Source organism: Cyanistes caeruleus, chromosome 27 (genome assembly GCF_971803275.1).
Source record: "Cyanistes caeruleus chromosome 27, bCyaCae1.hap1.1, whole genome shotgun sequence".
Lineage (NCBI taxonomy): Eukaryota > Metazoa > Chordata > Aves > Passeriformes > Paridae > Cyanistes > Cyanistes caeruleus.
The window spans coordinates 3,244,688-3,259,438 of record NC_141727.1 but is presented as its reverse complement, the minus strand read 5'-3'; the positions used below and the strand labels follow the sequence as shown (position 1 = coordinate 3,259,438).

Genomic DNA, 14,751 nt, shown 5'->3' with positions numbered 1-14,751 from the left:
CTGCAGAAAGGTTTTGATTTTTTTTCCTGGAAAGATGTTTATTACATCTTCTGTATCAGTAATTCCATTTAGGAAGACCAACCTTCCTGTCTTCCTTTAACAAAAGAACATTTTTGGATGGTTTGAATAATCAGTGAGGATGCTTGTGTGCAATTTCATAGCTTCATTTTTAATACATGAAAGGAAGGTTTAATGCCATATTTCCCCTAGAACTTGTGAAGGCAATGTACTTCAAGGGTGAAACTTAGCTCCTTGAAACCGAAGAAGCCTGACAGATTCAACATGTTGGGATCTGATCCTGGCCAGGATCAGAGATAGAAGTTACAGAACAAATGGTTCCTGAAAGGAATGTTTTATTTCAGAGCTGCTGTCAGGTGGAAGCTGGTTTATAAGGTGGTAATTTTCTCAGAGTTCTGTCTCATGGTATTGTCCAAGCCCTTGAAATGCACTGAACTTCCTGGCTGATCTTAGATAATGTTTCCAGCAAAATTCAGAGATGCTGCTGAAGTGCAGCTGGAGGGCTGGGAAAGCTTCACATAAAAGTGATTGCAATAAACTTCAGGAACTGGAAGGATCCCCAGTGGTACCTGTGAAATGGGACAGTGAAATGTTACAGAATTTGGGGCTGGTGCTGCTCACTGCAGCAGAGCCAAAAACTGGGTAGAGCCAAGCTGGGATGGGGTTTGGGGGTGTGGAGGAGCAGGAGGAGGAGGCAGGCGGCTCCACAGTTGTTTGCAACTTTGAGGCCTCTCCCTTTTCCTATGATGAAACTGTTAGGAGCTCCTGCCCAAAGAGGAGGATGAACTATTTAAGCCTGAACTCACCTAGTGCTGGCAGGAATTCTCCTGGGATGGGCAGGAATTCCCTCAGCATTCCAATGGCAGAGTTCCCTGCACAGCCCAGATGTGCGTTGGCTGCAGCAGAGGCTGCAGGAGAATGAAGCCCTTTTCCCTTTCCTTTGGGAGGGTGGCAGCAGGAAGGGGCTGGGGCAGAGCTCAGGCTGGGGGTGTGGGTGAGCACACACCAGCTCCTCTCAGACTCCAGGACCACCTTTCCCACACTTGTGTTTGGGAGAAACCACCGAGGCTGCAGAGCACATTCATAGGGTCACAGCTGGATTGTTTTCCCCCTTTTTGGTGTTTCACTGGATCCTATTCCATCCTTCCTGCTTCTGGTCAGCTCTTGTTAGAAAACTCAATTTTTGTATGTTGCTACACAGAGAAAAACTATGAATTATTTACTTGGGGAATATGACTCATTCTTATAATTATATGTTATAAAGTAACTCTCATTATATGATCATCAGGCAGTTTTATTAACACTAGATAATCCCATAGGATTTCTCCATAGTAGAAAAGAAAGCCAGGCCGTGCAGTGTGACTGTGATGCAGGGTGAACATCAATTCTTGTTTCTACTCTGCTCTTCATTCCAATGATCTTCAGCTGCCTGACACTTAGCACGAAGTTCTTCTCTTCTCCATTAAAATTTAAATGATGAGGATCTTTTTTCTTATCCAATAAAAAACTAAATGTTGGAAAATGGAAAAATCTGATTTAGATTGTAACATATTGTAACGATTGTAACATATTAGAGCTCAATCATATTTATTGTTTTAATAGTGGATTAACTGAGAGTTCTAAGCAAAAAGTAATTCCTACCCAACAATTCATAATTGTTCACTCTGTAGTGAGGGCACAACGTGTTTGGAATCTTTTGTCCCCCCTCACTAGCACAGCTATGGGTGCCTGGCAGCAGTTCCATCCAGAAATATTTGAGGTTGAAAATGCTGTCAGTTCCAACAATTTCCACTGAAAGGTGTGATTTTCTATAAATGCATTTCTGTAATTAGAAACAATTTTGCCAAAAGGTGGTGCTTCATTCTTCTCCAGGCACAGGGCTCCTCACCAAGTGTTCTTTGGTTCATTACCACAACCCAAAACACACAGTATTGTTTTAGATCTCAGTGATATTCTGTGAAAATCATCTGCAAGTGGTGGCCTTGGCTGTGCTGGCTGAAGGGCTGGACTCAAGGATCTTAGATGGATATTCCAAACTAAATGATTCTGTGATTCCCTTATGCCAAAAACTATTTAGGCTTCTTTTTAAGTGAAGGGGTTTAAAAATATCTGTTTCAAGGTGAGAAAGTCCCCACCTCTCCTGAACAATTCTGCAAGACAGGGTGTAATCCTGGCGTCCACCCACACCCCAAGGTGTGGGAGAGGGAATATCCCTGGAATCTGTCCCTGTTGTGTCCAATGGTCCTAACACAGCACGTTCACCCACTGGTCATGGACAGGTGACCTGCTGCCCTCCAGGGAAGGACAGTCAGGAGTGTCCAGTCCAGCAAACATCCTCCTTTAGGAAAAGTGTAATTCCTGCCTCCATTCTACTGATCTGTTACTCATTCACTATTGCAGAGCCGAGTAGTGATGAAACATTAAAGAGCACCTTCAAAAGCTCCACCACCCAACAGAGCGATGGTGGTTGTGATAGGAGCAGTAATTAGGTGAGTCAGAGCCGTAAGAAACTTTGAGAGCACAAATCCTTTGATTTGGAACTGCTTTACTGTGGGTCTGAGCAGCCCTGGCCCAGCTGTCTCCCTGGGGTCTCAGCTGCTGCTCCCTCGGCAAGAGCCTCATTAGCAAAGAGTCATTACAGCACATTTACAGCCCCTGAGGAGACCCTGGTTCCACTGTGCTCCCACCTAACAACACAACTCAAAACAGTCCAGTGCCGTTTGGAAAACAAACACCTATTAGCAAAGTGGTGAGCGAGTTTCAGTCTGCGCCCGTCCCACGCAGCCCCACACGGGAGAAGAGCTGGGAGCTGCGGGAGCCGGGGAACACCTGCACCCCTGATGGACAGAACCGCCCCACATCAACCTCACTACGAGAGCTGAATACCGGCGGAGCAGGAGCGGGCTGCCAGGGCTCGTAGCGTGTTTTGGGGCGCTGGGATGTCCCAGCGCATCCAGCAGGTTCCGCTCTGCCCGGGGCTGGCTCTGCCCTGCCCGGGGTTGGCTCCGCTCTGCCCGGGGCTGGCTCTGCCCTGCCCGGGGTTGGCTCCGCTCTGTCCGGGGCCAGCTCTGCCCTGCCCGGGGTTGGCTCCGCTCTGCCCGGGGCTGGCTCCGCTCTGCCCGGGGTTGGCTCCGCTCTGCCCGGGGTTGGCTCTGCCCTGCCCGGGGTTGGCTCCGCTCTGCCCGGGGTTGGCTCCGCTCTGCCCGGGGCTGGCTCCCCTCTGTCCGGGGCTGGCCCCGCTCTGCCCGGGGCTGGCTCTGCCCTGCCCGGGGTTGGCTCCGCTCTGCCCGGGACTGGCTCCGGTTGGCTCCCCTCGGCCCGGGGCTGGCTCTGCCCTGCCCGGGGCTGGCCCCGCTCGGCCCGGGACCGGCTCCCCTCTGCCCGGGGCTGGCTCTGCCGGCCGGGGATGAGCCGAGCCCCCGCGCTTGCTCTGCGCTCTCCTCTGCCCTTCGGCAGCTCTCTGGGAGCCGAGTGCCCTCTAGAGAGCACCTGCAGCCCAGGCCCGGGGATCGCTTCATCGCCACAGACTCTCCAAATATCCCGTGTGGCGAAACGTGTGTCGGATCCCTCGGCATGGTTCGGTGGCACAGCGGGAGCGCTGCCCACCCCACTGCAGGGCAGGGCTGAAATTACTGCAGATTGTGGATCAATGCATTTTTATATCATTTAAATCACATATTATTGTACTTCTGTTGGATAGGCCAACAGTGACTACATCCACTTAGCCACGCTCAGGATTAACCCTCCGTTAACTCAGGGTCTCTGGACCTCTTAGGAAAATGTAAACTCCGCTTTAAGCAGAGTGTCAGACCTTGGTCTCAGGTAATGCAGTGTTTGCACACCTGGGGCAGAGCAGGCACCGGACAGGCAGGGCTCGGAGCAGGACAGACAGCTCAGTGTTTCCCTTGGATCTGCCAGCTGGGAACAGCTGACACCTGATGGGAAGAGCTGGGAAGTGCCAGAATTTCCCAGGCACTTTCTACATTTCCTTGTTCTTCAGCACGAGAAGCATTTGCACATCAGTCAAGATTACTGATTATTCCAGCTGCTCTTAAATTTTTGTGTGACTTTAAATACAGAAATACAGTGCTAATAACAAACCTCTGCTTCAGACTCGGTCCAAACGGGACAGTTTTTGGATTGGCCAGTTTTGCCCTATATTCTCAGGCATGTTCAATGTCTCTGTCTCTGGGGAAAATAAAATAAAACCAGCCCAGCACAGGTATTTTAAATTTCTCTTTCCTCTTGGAAGAACAACGCAGTGTAAATATTCTCCCAGGTGCTTCAGGTTGCTATTTCATTCTGTGGTACAAGAGGGGCAGTGCCACTGGAGCCGAAGGTGAAAAGTCAGATGCCAAATTCCCTGGATTTTAGTTTCGATGAGCTTCTGCCTCTGGCTCACGGAGGATCTGATTGACGCTGTTCTGCTGGGAGCAGCGAGCAGCAGCTTCGGGCTTTCGTTCGAGGCTTTGGGCAGCTGCAGGGATTGATTCGACTCTGGGAAGAGCAGCAGATCCTGCCCTGCCCCGGGAAAGTGCAGCGCTGCCGGCAGGAGGCTCCGGTTCCTCCCGGCTGCCGGGATGAGCATCCCTGCTCTCCGTCCCCGCCTCCTCCGGCCGCCAGGGATCACTCTTGTCCCTTCTCCGCTTCCCCACAGCCAAAATCCCGCCCTCCCTTTGCCCCTTCCCTGCTCCCGGCTTATTGCAGCGCAGGAACCTGCCAGAGCAGACTCAGAAATGTTGTGACAGTAGGAGCGAGACTTGGGGAAATTAATTTGCCTTTATGTTTCAAATGTTTTTTAATTTCTCAACAAAGGAGTCCAAAATATTTGACACGTGTTTAGGTGTGAGAAATCTTTATACCGTGTGACATAAGGTACAAAAACGGCTTCCAGGCCATCAGCTCTTTCTGTCCTGTGGGTGTCTCTGCAAAGCTAGGGAGGTCCAAGCACCCCTTGTCTGTCTGAAGAGCAGATGAGGTTGCTGAGAATGTCTGCCATGCCAGCACCTGCTGCTCTGTTGAGGTACCCAGGAGAAGGGGCACTGTCCCCACAGGGTCCCCCTCCCTGGGCAGCAGTTTGACACAGAGGAGCTGGGTCTGCTCTGCCGAGGGGCAGCACCTCACTCGGACATGCTCACACTGCACGAGGCTGGGAGACAGGCAAGGCCAGGAGACACCTGCTGAGATGTGTGTGACAGACATCATCCTCCCCAGCACCAGCACAGCTCCCAGTTTAACACCTGGCACATCTGGAGAGCAGCTGGAGATGGGCACCAGAGCTGGCTGCTCAGGTACCTGTATTTGGATACACACCTGCCCGAGCCTCGGACATTTCTGTCACTGCTCTTTCACTGATGAGCTCCAGCTCTGCTGACCTGTCTGACTCCTCTGCCACACAGGAATGGGCAAGATCTGCTGGCTGTGCCAGCAGGGAGGAGCTGGACAAGACCTGCCAGGTCAGCAAGGCCACTCTCTGGTCCCACTGGCAAAGCAGCTTTGTTCCCAGTGCAGGGTGATCCTGACCGGTTTAGGTGCCCTTTGTTCATGGATCAGCACCTGGTGTTCAAAAGAAACTCAGACGCAGGTTCTTGATTGCATCAGGCAGAAGCAAAGTTTTATTAGAGACATTTTTCACCAGCAGGTGCATAAGTGACCTGACTAACTCAGGTAACTTCTAGAGGTTACAGCATTGCAGGACAGAAGAGCAGAACAGAGGAGGTGGCTCCAGACACCCCCTTTAGCTACATGGCCAAGCGTCACTGAGTTACTTCTACTTTCTCTGCACAGAGGGTGCAGTGAGCACAGACTGTTCTTGGGTTGTCTGTGGGTTTTCCTGTCACCTTCCAGTCCGTTTCTCCTTAATCACAAATTCTCCTGCAGGTCACTGGAGAGAAAACACAGCAGCGTTATTTGATTGGAAAATAAGTAAAACCCTTCACATAACAGATATTGGATCCTGGTGGTGCCCTTGTTTCTGGAATGTACTGCTAAGCTGGTGCACCTGGCAGCAACCCAGGAAGCTCCAGAAATTCCTTAAATAATTTGTTTTAATTGGAATTTTCATTTGTAAAGTTATAAGTTTACTCTTCACTCTTTCCAGACTCTTTTGCTAAGCTTTGGCTCTTGTTTTCTTCACTTCTTCCACATCTTCCCATCATGCTTTGTTTCCCTGGCCTCCTTCTCTGAATTCTACTTCTCCTTTTTGTCTCCCATTTCCTTCCTGAACCCCATGTTCAGTCCAAGCTCTCTTTAAATCCATTTCCCAGTGACACCACCACTGGAACAGATCCCCCCTGTAGCACAGTGACTCTGAGAGGATGCCTTTGACACGTCCTAGGAATGTGTTGTCTCCTGGCCTTAGTGCACAAGGAAATGAACAAAGCCAGTTTTCCTTTCATGAAAATGCAGCCCTTACCTTGTATGTCTCCGGTCTTGCAGGGCGGGACCTGGGGCTGGCAGTGGGCAGCTGAAGTTGTTGTGTAGGTGTGGCTTGTCCTAATGACCCCTCCACCAGTTCCAATTCCTCCTCCGTGACTAGTGGGATAAATTTGGTGAGAGAAATAGGGAATTTTAGAACTTTGCATGTCACTGCTGACTGACTACACGACACAAAGTCTCAAACTGTGGCCTTTAGAGGCATTACAGTATTTTACATTGCATTTTCCTTAACTTTCAGAGTTGCTTTGCATTTGTGCTCCCCCTTGGCATGGACAGTTCTCATCCATCTCACTATAGAAAAGTGACTGTCACCAATACTGACATAATGCCAGGAGTGACAGTGTTGTCACCAGAAGTTAACAGATCTGGTGTTCTGCTTTGCAGATCCCAAGGACTGACATTTAGTTCTGATTGGGATGTTCATTACAAGGAAGTTGTTCATGAAACAACTTCTTAATCTCAGAGAAAGCCTTAAGAAAGACTGAAGATCAGGTTGGATACCCAATCTGTAATACAGATGCTTGAAGTTTTCATTTATTCTCTAGTGGATCTAGAGAGGTACTTACATGAGGTCCTGCTGTCCTCCTTCCAACAAGCACCGGTAGGTCTGGATCTCCTGCTCCAGGCGGCACTTGACATCCAGTAAGGTCTTGTACTCTTGGTTCTGGCACTCTATTTCTGCTCTTATTTCAGCCAACTGCTGCTCCACACACGTGATCTGGTTCTGCAGGTCACCGAGGAGGGTGTTGTACTGGCACTCAGTTTCAGCCAGAGATGATTCCAAGTTATTTCTCTGATAAGATAACCAAAAAAACCAGCAATCATTTTAAGTGTCACCCTCCAATCCAAAAATGAACGAGCCATTCGCCACCATTGTGCTGGTGGGTGGGTCTGGCTGTTCATGCTAAGAAACCCAAGAGTGAGCAGTTGGAGCTGTGAGTCAGCTCATCACCCACCTGGCTGAGCTGAGCTTGGAGATCGATTTCCAGAGTTTGCAATTGGCGTCTCAGTTCAGTCACCTGGTTGTTGCACGTTTCCACCTCCTGACCACTTGTAATAACTTCCCGATTCACCTCCTCAATCTGAAATCACCAATCCAGGATAAAGAGCTTCAGGGGATATCTGGGTACACTGGACTTGCTTTTACAGGAGCAGAATACGGTGAGTGTTCAGCAAAAGGAAACAGGGAGCAGGGCAGGTTCTCTGTGCACAGGGTGTTCCCTACCAGCTCCCCCGCTTGATTATTTTACAAATTCCCTTAATCTCGTGGCTATTTAATCTCTTTAATCCAAATGTGGAATATCTATCTCTGTTCCAACAACACACCACATTGTGGCAAATGCTGCTGTTCCAGATGGGACATAACAAACTGGTCAGACAGGCCTGTGGCTTCTGTGGAACACAGGGTATAATGAATGCTGCTCTCAGGCTTCACTGGGAAGGAAGAACTGCTTATTGTCTCCGTGTCTGGTTTCTGGAAAGCTCCTGGGCCTGGGGCTATGTGTGTCAGTCTGGTTTGCAGCACAAGTGTGTCACTTACCTTGCACTCGTACCAATCCTCGACTTCCTTGCGGTTGCGCGCTATCAGTGTTTCATACTGGCATCTCAAATCCTCCAAGATTTGCCTGAGATCTGGTCCCGGGCAGGCATTGACCTCCACGCTCACATCTCCAGTTGATTGCTTCCTCAGACAGCACATCTCCTGGAAATAAATCCCATATCAGATCATGCTGGCTTTTGGAAGGCAGCACAGAGGAGCAAAGCTCAGTGGCCAGAAACTGCCCTCCCTGTGAGACTTTCCTCCCTGCTGTGGCTGTGAAAGGCACCAGAGGATGGTGCAAGTGTTTTCCCAACAAATCTGTTGGCTAATTTCTTTCTTCATCCACTGGAGTCAGCAGCAGCTTTCCCCCTTCTGGCACTCCCAGTGTGAGCCCAGCTCTGGGAGCAGCACTGCCCCTGCCAGAGCTCCCTTCCCTTCTGAGGCAGAGTGGTCTGAGCCCCAGAAAGTTTGGTGGGAAAGCTGTGGCCTCAAAGGGGATAATCTTTTAAATTCCAAGCACCATGGCAAAATTTTCTGCCAGGGCCATGATTCTTGTAGGGTCTGGGCAGGACCTACCTCTTCATGATTCTTCTTCAGGCAGCAGAGCTCCTCCCGCAGCGACTCCAGCTGTGCCTCCAGGTCAGACCTGCACAGCGTCAGCTGGTCCAGCACCTGGCGCAGCCCGTTGATGTCGGCCTCTACGCTCTGGCGCAGGGCCAGCTCCGTCTCGTACCTGCGTTGTGACAGGTATTCAGGTATCTGTACACAGATTCAGCATGGGGATGTCCCACATGGGTTCTGTTTGTGCCCAGATCTCCTTCCCCAGCTCCATGCTTTGACCTGCATTTTGCTGTCCAAGGTGAATGCACCATGCCTTGGATTTCTGCACCGCTTCACGTCTGTTATGTGAAAGCTTTTCTTCCTCATGATTTTTTCCCTGCTCCTGCTCACTGTATATTTGGTATCACTTATTTGGCTGCACTTCTGCTTTGTTGATCCCATCTGCACTGGTCTGGGGTGAAAATGGGCCACTCCCTGAGGTGCCCGTCCCCAGCCTCACCACAAACGCCATTGCTAAATGTTTTACCCAAGAACACTAATTAAGGGAGGGCTGGTGACCAGGAGGAAAATGCCTTTCATCATCCTGCCCTGCCGCAGTGGTGTGGGGAGACGTGTCTGGAGCCTCTGTAATTAGTGCTCTGAGCCTCCCAGGGAGCTGGAAAGGGGCAGGGGGGAGGCATCAGGTTCATAGATGAGCACTCACTTCACACGGAAGTCATCAGCAGCCATCCTGCTGTTATCAATGTCCAGGATGATCTTGTTGTTATCAATGGTTGCGCAGACAATCTGGAAAACAGCAAACCATGAGAGAGGTCTCCTCTCTCTCTTGTTCTACTCTCTAGGTCTTTCTGCCTTGCAATTAGGGAGTAATTCTTCACATTTCCCTTTTTCTATTACCTTCTTATGTAAGTAACCTTGTCTCTTCAGCAGAGAAGTTGAAGGAGGTAGCTTTGACTCCTTTACTCAGAAAAGAAAGATCAACCACATAGAACTGGGAATTAAAGAGCTATGGGATGGGACTTCCCAGTTTCAAGATCTGAAAACAAGTTCTAAAGATGCTGCAAAAAGTAAGCCTAAAATACCTTCCTGAATATATTAAATCTCAGCTGACATTCAAGCTGGCATGTTCTGGGCTTCAGACTTAAGGACCTTCAGGGAACATGGTGGGAAGGTGTCTTTAAGCCTTAGGATCAGCCATAACTTTCATTGTGGACTTATTAATATCAGGCTGTTTGTATCACTGTGACAATCAGTTTCAATTCTCAGCTTTTCTCACCTAGACATTTATAACATTTCATTTGATAAAGCATCCAAGGTGTGTATTTTTGATTGTCCCATAGTTTGTTTTGATATTCCTGTGGGGCTGACACCACTACATTTCCTCAGAGTACATTGGTAATATTTCAATTACAGTCAAATAAAATGTATAGTCAACTACAATGTACCAAAGCATCCTTTTCCTCTTTCAGAGTGTTCTCCCACTGATACCACCTTGCAATACCCATCCTTGATGTGCCCCCACACTCAGCAATGTCTCTGGGGAATTTGCCAAAATTCCTATTTGCAAAGACATTCACAAGCACCAAAATTCCTTCCAACAACTGTGGTACGTTCTAAACACAAATTCAGGAATAAGCTTTCAAAGGGGGAGGAACAACCCAGAAACTCAGCAGTAAGCTTTCTAAGGGGGAGGAACAACCCAGAAACTCAGTAGTAAGGTTTCCAGAGGGGAGGAAAGCCCAAGGGGGGGATTACCTGGTTCTGAAGATCTTCAATCTCTTTGTAGTAGCAGCTGTAGTCGCGGGGCTCGCAGGAGAGGCCCTGTGTTGCGTACCACTCTCTGATCCTGCACTCCAGCTCAGCATTCTCCTTCTCCAAGCACTTCACTTTGTCCAGGTAGGAAGCCAGGCGGTCGTTGAGGTTTTGCATGGTGACCTTCTCATCGCAGGATGAAAGCAAGCAGTCGCCACCAAGACCCCCAACAACCACACCACCTCCGAGTCCAAACCCGAGGCCATTGCCATAGCAGTTGCCACCTCCATAGCTCCCACCAGCCAAGCTACCAACACTCAGTCCCCCTCCATAATTCACTCCACCGCAGTAACTCCTTCCAGAAAAACCTCTGCCACTGCCTATGCCAAAGGAAGAAATCCGTGCTCCACCACCACCACCAATGATACAGCTGCCACCGCTGCTCCTGCCTTTGCTAGACACAGTAATAGTCTCCTTAATGTTGCAACTCATGGCGACAGCGGTTGGAAACACAAGCAGAAGCCCAAAGCAAGATGCACAGCTTGATACGAAATCAGACTGCGAGCTGTCCGTGGCCGCCAATCCCTATTTATACCTTCCACAGTGGGTGTCACCACTGGTTCTTCTTCCCATAAGGCTGGCTACTCCAGCCATTGGTGCCAAGAATAATTTCTCAAAGGGAAGTTTCCTTTCAAGAAGCCTGGTAGACAAGGAAGATACTTTACATGTCTCTTGCTAATTTCAAAAATACATTAGCAATAATGTTTTATGAATCATCAGCTTTTTGTTTATGATGCAAACTTACAACATTAAGCCAGGAAAAACACTGTCCTAAATTACATACCAGGAAGAAATCATTAAAGGTTATTGCATCAAAGAGCTCTTTATCTCTCATTAATTTATTTTCATTTTATTTTGAGTTGAATAAGCAGTTTTCATGCAAGGTGCTGAGGTTGGAATATGTAAGATGAAAAAGAAAGGAGAAATACTAAGTTTGCTTTTCGAATGATGTATGAAGAATGATGTAAGAACTCTGGAAAGATGAGAGACACAGAGATTAACCTTCAAATCTCTCCACTGGCAAAATGACAAATCTGAAACACTCTGCTGCGAGACAAGTGAGACCAAGGAGGGATCTCTTAATGGACACGGATGAAAGGTTCTTCATACATGATTGTGGCTCTCCAGTAATTCACAAAGGATTTGTTTCATTATGTGGAGAATGTAAAGGAAGGTAAAAGTGCTTTAAATATTTCCTGTTGTTCAGTGAAAGACAATTTCTGCACTTTTCCTCATTATGGATTGTAATTGTTGCTGGGAAAGGGTGGTTTTGAAACAGTGGATGGGAGTGGAAACATCTTATGGCAAATTTCTCTGTCAATACATGTTGCATTTTAATCAGAGCTTTGGGATTGCTGTCCTGGGACATATAAAGACAGAATTGCTGATAGAGCTGCAGAGCAGTCACTGCCCTGTGCAGTTCTACCTGGGCTGGAGAAGCTGGATTTGGTACAAACTAGAGGCTCTCTATCAGTAATGTTCCCAAAATAAAAAGTAAGAATCTTTTAACAATTTTGTAATCAAAATTCAGGCTGAGCTTCTTTTCATAAGATGTTTTGCTGAGGCTCCAGAGCCTTCTCCCTAGGGGAGCCCCTTTCCAGTGGCCATGAAGCAAGGGACAGGTGTTCCATGGCTTTCTGAACCCAACTCTTCTTTGTAAGAAATTCTCCAAATCTCCTTCATCAGAGAAAGGTGAGTTCAAACTCTTGCTGAAATCCTCAGTCAGAATGTGTGTCAGGATTGTGGATTGGAGTAGCTATTGTTATGGCAGGTAAATGATCCCTTTTACTTAAGGACTGACTTATCCCAGTATTCATGGATTTACTCATCATTTTATTGCTGTTATTCTTGTTTCTGTTGAAAAGATGTTGCCCCTTTTCTTTGCCTCCTTAGATGATCCTTATCCATGCCATGAAAGGCAGAAGCATTCCAGAAATCTCTCCAGCAGGCTGGAAACTGGCGTGGAGAAGCTTCATTAAGTGATTTACTCCAAGACAAAGCACTCACTGCTGGCCGAGCTGCAGCTGGACCCAGACATGGTGTCTGTGTGTCACCCTGCCCTGCCTGACACACTGGGCCTCCCTCTGGCCCAAAACACACAAAGCTCAGAATAGGTAAAAGCTCTAATAAAATTATTGTGTATAGGAAGGAATCACCAGATTTCATTCCTAGGACTGGAGAACATAATTGGGAGTCAGGGTGTGGTGGAAGGAGCGAACCGAAACTGCTGTAAGCTGCGTTGCTGGAAGCTTCGCCTGGTCTGCGGATGATTCCTCAGGAGTTTCCCAACAGCTGTGTGCAGCAAGCATCTCTCCTGAGTGAGCACACATTCCTTCCCCAGCCCCGCAGTTATCACGCAGGCACATCAGTGTAGAGCAGGCAGAAACACGGGATGACTTGTACTCCGTGGGAGTGGAGGGTGTCTGCATGCTGGGGACACTCCTGCTCCTCCAGGACACCTCGGTCCTCTCTCCCCCCACACCTCCGTGTGCCTGCAGCAACCACCTGTGCCCAGGAGCTTCACTCCACACACAATTCCCTCTGTCTTGTTATTTTTCCTGTTCGTCTTCAGGAAATGAGGACACTAGATAAACTAAGACAAAACTAAGTAATTGTTCCGAGACCTTAAAAATGTAAATTAATTTTTTCCTTATGTTTTCATTCAGTTACTTGAACTCATAAACTTCCTGGGTCTGTCTCATCAGCACAAAGAAATAGGGAAATCTTATGGAAATGTAGTTTCCAAGCTTTGCAGCTCCATAATTTGAAGGTCTTTAATAATTGAAGTGTTTCTAGGGTGTTTTCTGCTGGGGAACTGTTAATCACAACCTGCCTCTCCTGAGCTGCCTTCCAGACTCATCCCAACTTGTTGGTCCACAAACAACATTACAGCGTCCCAGGAGCTGAGGCTGTAAGCCCAGGGGCTTTCCAGAGGCATATTCATAATTTCTGGATCATTAGAGTCTTTCTGGCCATGTCATTAGGTCTCTTTCACCTCTCAGGAATTCAGGACAGCTCCTTTGTGAAAGTGCTGGACCTGCTGGATGTGGTGAGAAGGGTGGGAAGGTCTTTGATATGAGCCCAGGGAATCTGGAGGAGCAGCTAGATGTCAGTAGCAGTTCACAAGAGGAGGAACCAGCCCACAGCTGGTGGGAGTCAGCTGGGGCTGCCAGGAGGGACTGGGGAGTTTTATGTACCATAGGTAGCCAAGTTTTCAGAAGACTGGGAACTGGAAGAGTCTCAGTGCAGTGTCTAAATGTTTTTAGGAACAAGAGTGTGAGGACTCATAGACCGGGAAGGATTGGGTTATCTCACTGTCTGTCTTTGCACTAAACAAGAAGGAAGAGACAATGGGAATGGAAGGGGAAAGATTTGCTTTTGAACTTCTCAGCCAGAGCTCTGAGAACAACTGGGTTATCCACTGGAGTCTGACACAAGGAAATTTGCCATTAAAGTCACAATTTGTATCTCTTTTGATCCCTTGTGAAGCACTGGCCATACATGTCTACTGAAAGAATTCTGCATCAAGTCTGGGACTTCCTGTAGGGCTGGAACTGAACTTCAAATAAGGCTTAATTTAGTCTTGGTTTAAAAACTTCTACCTTTGGCCACTCCTCTGAGTCATTGCAGGTGTCCCAATGCTGTGTTTTCTTGTCTTACCCATGGATATTATTAAACGTAGTGTCTGATAGATGAAATAAAGAAATATCACTGAGACATCTTCTCTCCATGGCCTCTTACAACAGGAGAAGGGCACCTTCCACCTGTTCCCTAAGACATTAGTGGCTGAACTTCTTCAGGCACTTGCTACCATGGTAAGTGTATTTCTGTATCATCAGAGAAATTGGTGTCTCTAGAAAAGAACTGGCAATAGAAAAGTGTGTCACACTATACTGTATGTCCAGTCCTGAGGTGATTTTTTCCTTTGCACCTGTTCTCCTCCTGCCCTGAGTCTAGCTGTTCCATAACCTCCAGCCTTTGATGGAAAATGAATAACCAGGAGTTTTGCTTTACTGGGTCATCTCACAGGTGAATGTGACTCTCTAACAGCCACACCACTGTCAAAACCACCACTGCTTGGCTTTCTGGACCAACAATTTAATCCTCAAAACACCCTTATGATACTTTGAACTGCCAGTTCTCCAAACCCAGAGTGATTGCCAGCTCAGCATGGCCCATGGCTGTTCCAGCAGGTCAGTGCCAGGACAAAACCAGCTCAGCACCCGGCTGCTGGTCAAGGCCAAGGAGGGACTGACCTGCCTCATCTGTGACAATTGGGTGGCTCTGGGTGTCCAAAGGCCCTACCTGGCTGTTTTCTCCATTCTATTCTCTGTTAAGCTGCACTTTTTCAGTTCCCACCCTGCCCTCTGCAGCTCCCCAGA

At 48.2% G+C, this 14,751-nt stretch overlaps 1 protein-coding gene across 1 annotated transcript; it reads right to left on the bottom strand.

Moving 5' to 3' along the window:
• Positions 1 to 5,609: 5,609 nt before the first annotated feature.
• LOC111939973 (keratin, type I cytoskeletal 19-like) lies at positions 5,610 to 11,081 on the bottom strand. The gene is made up of 8 exons (XM_023942491.2): positions 10,313 to 11,081; positions 9,261 to 9,343; positions 8,573 to 8,729; positions 7,997 to 8,158; positions 7,413 to 7,538; positions 7,023 to 7,249; positions 6,434 to 6,552; positions 5,610 to 5,902 (listed from the first exon to the last, which is right to left on the bottom strand). Exons 1-8 carry the CDS (start codon positions 10,799 to 10,801, stop codon positions 5,877 to 5,879), a joined length of 1,389 nt encoding a protein of 462 aa, XP_023798259.2. The 5' UTR covers positions 10,802 to 11,081; the 3' UTR covers positions 5,610 to 5,876.
• Between the last annotated feature and the right edge of the window lie 3,670 nt (positions 11,082 to 14,751).

Excerpts from the sequence above, each read along its gene's own strand:
- LOC111939973 (XM_023942491.2), bottom strand. The coding sequence starts at position 10,801 with ATGAGTTGCAACATTAAGGAGACTATTACTGTGTCTAGCAAAGGCAGG. Across the intron at positions 8,159-8,572 it reads TGAAGAAGAATCATGAAGAG|GAGATGTGCTGTCTGAGGAA; the intron begins GTAGGTCCTGCC and ends ATTTATTTCCAG. Across the intron at positions 5,903-6,433 it reads CAAGACCGGAGACATACAAG|TGACCTGCAGGAGAATTTGT; the intron begins GTAAGGGCTGCA and ends TTTTCTCTCCAG.